The sequence below is a fragment of the Cariama cristata genome, unplaced genomic scaffold, assembly GCF_000690535.1.
Source record: "Cariama cristata isolate BGI_N322 unplaced genomic scaffold, ASM69053v1 scaffold835, whole genome shotgun sequence".
Lineage (NCBI taxonomy): Eukaryota > Metazoa > Chordata > Aves > Cariamiformes > Cariamidae > Cariama > Cariama cristata.
The window spans coordinates 34153-37511 of record NW_009618999.1 but is presented as its reverse complement, the minus strand read 5'-3'; the positions used below and the strand labels follow the sequence as shown (position 1 = coordinate 37511).

At 38.6% G+C, this 3359-nt stretch overlaps 1 protein-coding gene across 1 annotated transcript in view; it reads left to right on the top strand.

Moving 5' to 3' along the window:
• Positions 1–2181: 2181 nt before the first annotated feature.
• The window catches only part of SRRM1 (serine/arginine repetitive matrix 1), a gene marked incomplete at its 5' end in the record, with an annotated part of 16837 nt that continues 15659 nt past the window's right edge, over positions 2182–3359 (top strand). The window contains one exon of the mRNA XM_009701058.1: positions 2182–2271. Coding sequence (XP_009699360.1) covers positions 2182–2271 — 90 coding nt within the window. The remainder of the gene's footprint in view (positions 2272–3359) is intronic.

Below are 3359 nucleotides of genomic sequence, written 5' to 3'. Positions count from 1 at the left end.
GGCCTCTGACCCCGCTGGAGGAAGAGGAGTCCCGCCGCGTCGGGGCCTGCCCGGTGTGGACTTGTGTCACGGCTGCCTCCTGAGCTCCGGTCTGTCGGCCCTTAAATGCGAGGAGGTGTGGGAGAAAAGGCCGAGGGGCAGATGGGAGGTGAACCCTGTTTTGCAGTGAAATGCACTTCGGTGTCCACATTCAAAGCAAATAAACAAAACTGCCCTTTTTTTAGAGAGAAATTCTTAAACTGTGACAGGAAGGTTATTAAGTGCATGCAAAGCAAAGAAGTTATCGTTTATTTTTAGATTGGTATTTGATTTTTTAAAATAATTTGAATTTTTCTTTTCTATTCTTACAGCTGTGCTGCATTTTCTGCAGAGACTATTAAACAGTAACCTATCTAGGGTATATTTCTTTTCAGCCTTTTCTCCCATTAATTAAATGAACCTATTTTTAGGGAATTCCTTGACAATTCCGAAAACAAATTTAATTTTCCAAGATTCATCCACCTGTTCAGCCCTATTATTTTTTATTCCTGCAACTAGGATGTTTTTAAAACATGAGGGCACACATCAGCCTTCACTTAATTTTATTTTGTGTTGATGTACTAGCTGAAGAAAAATAATTACAAGTTAAATCTACGCTTGTTCTGTCTAATGCAATTGTTAAAAAGTTTATGAATCAAGTAGCTGTAATTGACAGCAGAATTACTGGGACTGAAAACACTGAATTGGAAATCTAATATTCTTTTAAACTAGCCTGTGAAAGGTGACTGTTTATAAAAACAAAAGCAACATGGCACTGAAACGGGGCTGTAAACAGCATTCTGGTCTCATTTTAGTCTGGGTTCAGGAGAAACTAAAGTTGTGGAAATTACGGAAGAGCAGCAGTTTGGACCTGCCTTATTCAGAAAGCTGCTAGTAATAATTCTTTCAGTTCTTCACACTTCTGTAAAGTTGTCAGTGCAAACTATTTTGTCTCTGCCTTGAAATTCCTGATACTCTGCTCTGTGTTTTGTTTGGTTACCCTTGCTGCTTGCCATGTGTTATAAACAGGCTAAGAAAAATTTCCTTGATTTCCATTTTAGTTCTGGGTTGTGAAAGACAGAGTTTAAAAAAGTATAGAACATTGAATTCTTGAGTGATTTGACAAGTATTGCATTTGTTGCTAACGTGTAAGCCGCACAGTAGACTGCAAATGTTATAAAGAATTTTAAACAGACTTAATCCTGGTAAGTGCCTGTGCCACAATCAGTCTTTAGGATTCCTGTGTTCTAGAATAGCAAATGGGAATGTTGGTAGTTTGTTCCCTTTCAATATCTGATTACTTTGTAGCATGTTATGTTGCCAATTCAAGGTGCTTTCTCATCAAATGAAGTGGTTAGGTTACCTTAGAATTTGAGCTTTTCCTTTTTTATTATTGCTGGTACTCAACCTCTTCTTCTGTGCCTAGGAAATTGCATGTATTAAATTCTGGTGTTTTCAATCAGTCAGATTGGTTTCCTGAATAAACTGAACTTCACGTGTGGACTGTGGGTTTGTTTTGAATCATTAACAGGTCATCAGTATTTGGATGGACTTCTGTGTGTTTTTTGTTCATGTGTGGTTCTGTTTACTTCTATGCACGTAAATTTTCCAGAACTGGACTTTCAAGCCTTTCAATTCCAAATGAATTAACCTATAGTTTCTGTTCATGAAAGTGGAACGACTTGGTGAACTTTAACAGAGCATAATCAATAAAATAGTATTCTTTGTACTCTTACTGGCTTCATGTTGGCTGATTTGCTTCAGAGAAGTTTACCCAAAGATTTCATAGATATCACTGTAAACAAATATGACGTTTTGGTTTTGGACAGAGCAAAAAGAGCTTATTACTTCTGAGGAGCTTGTGAATTCCAGCATAAGTCCTTTTCATAGCAATTTGATACCACTGTCCTTTTAAGTTTATAAGTGGTATGCCAGGGAGGTTATGATGAAGGTGTCGCTGTAGAGCTGAGGAGCCTGCTTACCCCTAAAGCAGTAGATGAAGACTATACTGCTAAAATTGAAAGGCACCTGAAAAGGCTTACTTGCTTACAGAATGGTATGACTGGTGTTGCTGCGCGCTGTCCAGTGCGAATATGTGGGAAACTAATCCTTGAAGCTAGTTGACTGTCATACAGACTAAAAATCTTATTTCCTGTGCTTTAGGGAACAAGTGCAGAACAGGACAATCGCTTCAGCAACAAGCAGAAGAAGCTGTTGAAGCAGTTGAAATTTGCAGAATGCTTAGAAAAGAAGGTAAGCTGATTAGGGTGAGATAGGAAGTAAGACACACGAATCAAAGACAATTTTCAATGGAGTAATTGGGTATCAGATGGTACATACAGGAATGTGAGGAATGTCTTCTCTTAAAAGCGTACTGCAGGATATTTGGAATGTCCACTTGAGTGTCAAAGATACAGGAGTAATCTACATGATCTAGTTATAGTACTAAATATGACCAGTAGGCTTTTATGTAAAATACAACTTCAAAAGAAGTCCGATTTCACAGAAATGTTAAGTAATTTAGAATTGTAGGCATCCTTAAATGTTGCCCCCCCTCCGTTTTTGAGGTGCTGGGCTTTTTTGTTCTTGTTTCAGGCTTTCTAGAATAGTGTGTTGGAAATGCCGACTGGTTATCCTGAAGGTGAAGTTATTGCAGTGGTAGTCTCTAGGGCAGTGAAGAGAGGCTGTGAGAGTGCTGCGGAAAACTGAGTTTAGTGTTTCTTGCTTAGATGCAGTTGTTTGCCCTGTGAAAGTCTTTACCTGTTGATTGCTAGGGAGAGTGCGTTCCTCAGGTGAGTGTTTAAGGGATGCAGCCAGGGTAGTTGCTGTCAGTAGGTACCTATTTAGTAAACATTTTATTTCAAAGTGTGGAGCTTGTCCTTCATTAGGCTTTACTGGCACTAACCTGCCAAGGAAGCAACTGGTGAAGCTGCTGAGGTAACTGGTGGAAGACCCAGCAAAGCTAAATGCAAAGCTCTTGTTGAGAGGGTCTTTGTTTTTGTAAATGGCAAGACCTGATTTCTGAAATTGCGTTCCAAGGAGTTAGACAAAACTAATGACTTGTTTCATTCGTACTGTTCCAAAAAGGTAATAATGTGGTTGTAGTTTCTGGCGATAAAAGTATGAATAAAACATCTAGTAAATGTTTATTTCTTTAGAGAATTGGACTGTGATCTCATCTTGGGTGAGGATTTTATAAATTAAGAAATTTGGAATGGTTGAATTCTCTTCTAACTTTGAATGCTTCATGATTTTTTCGAAAGTTGTTCAAGTCTGTGGTGGATAGGTGTCGGGGGAATTGGTGAGCTGAACCAAGACTATTGCTTTATCATTCTGTGGAT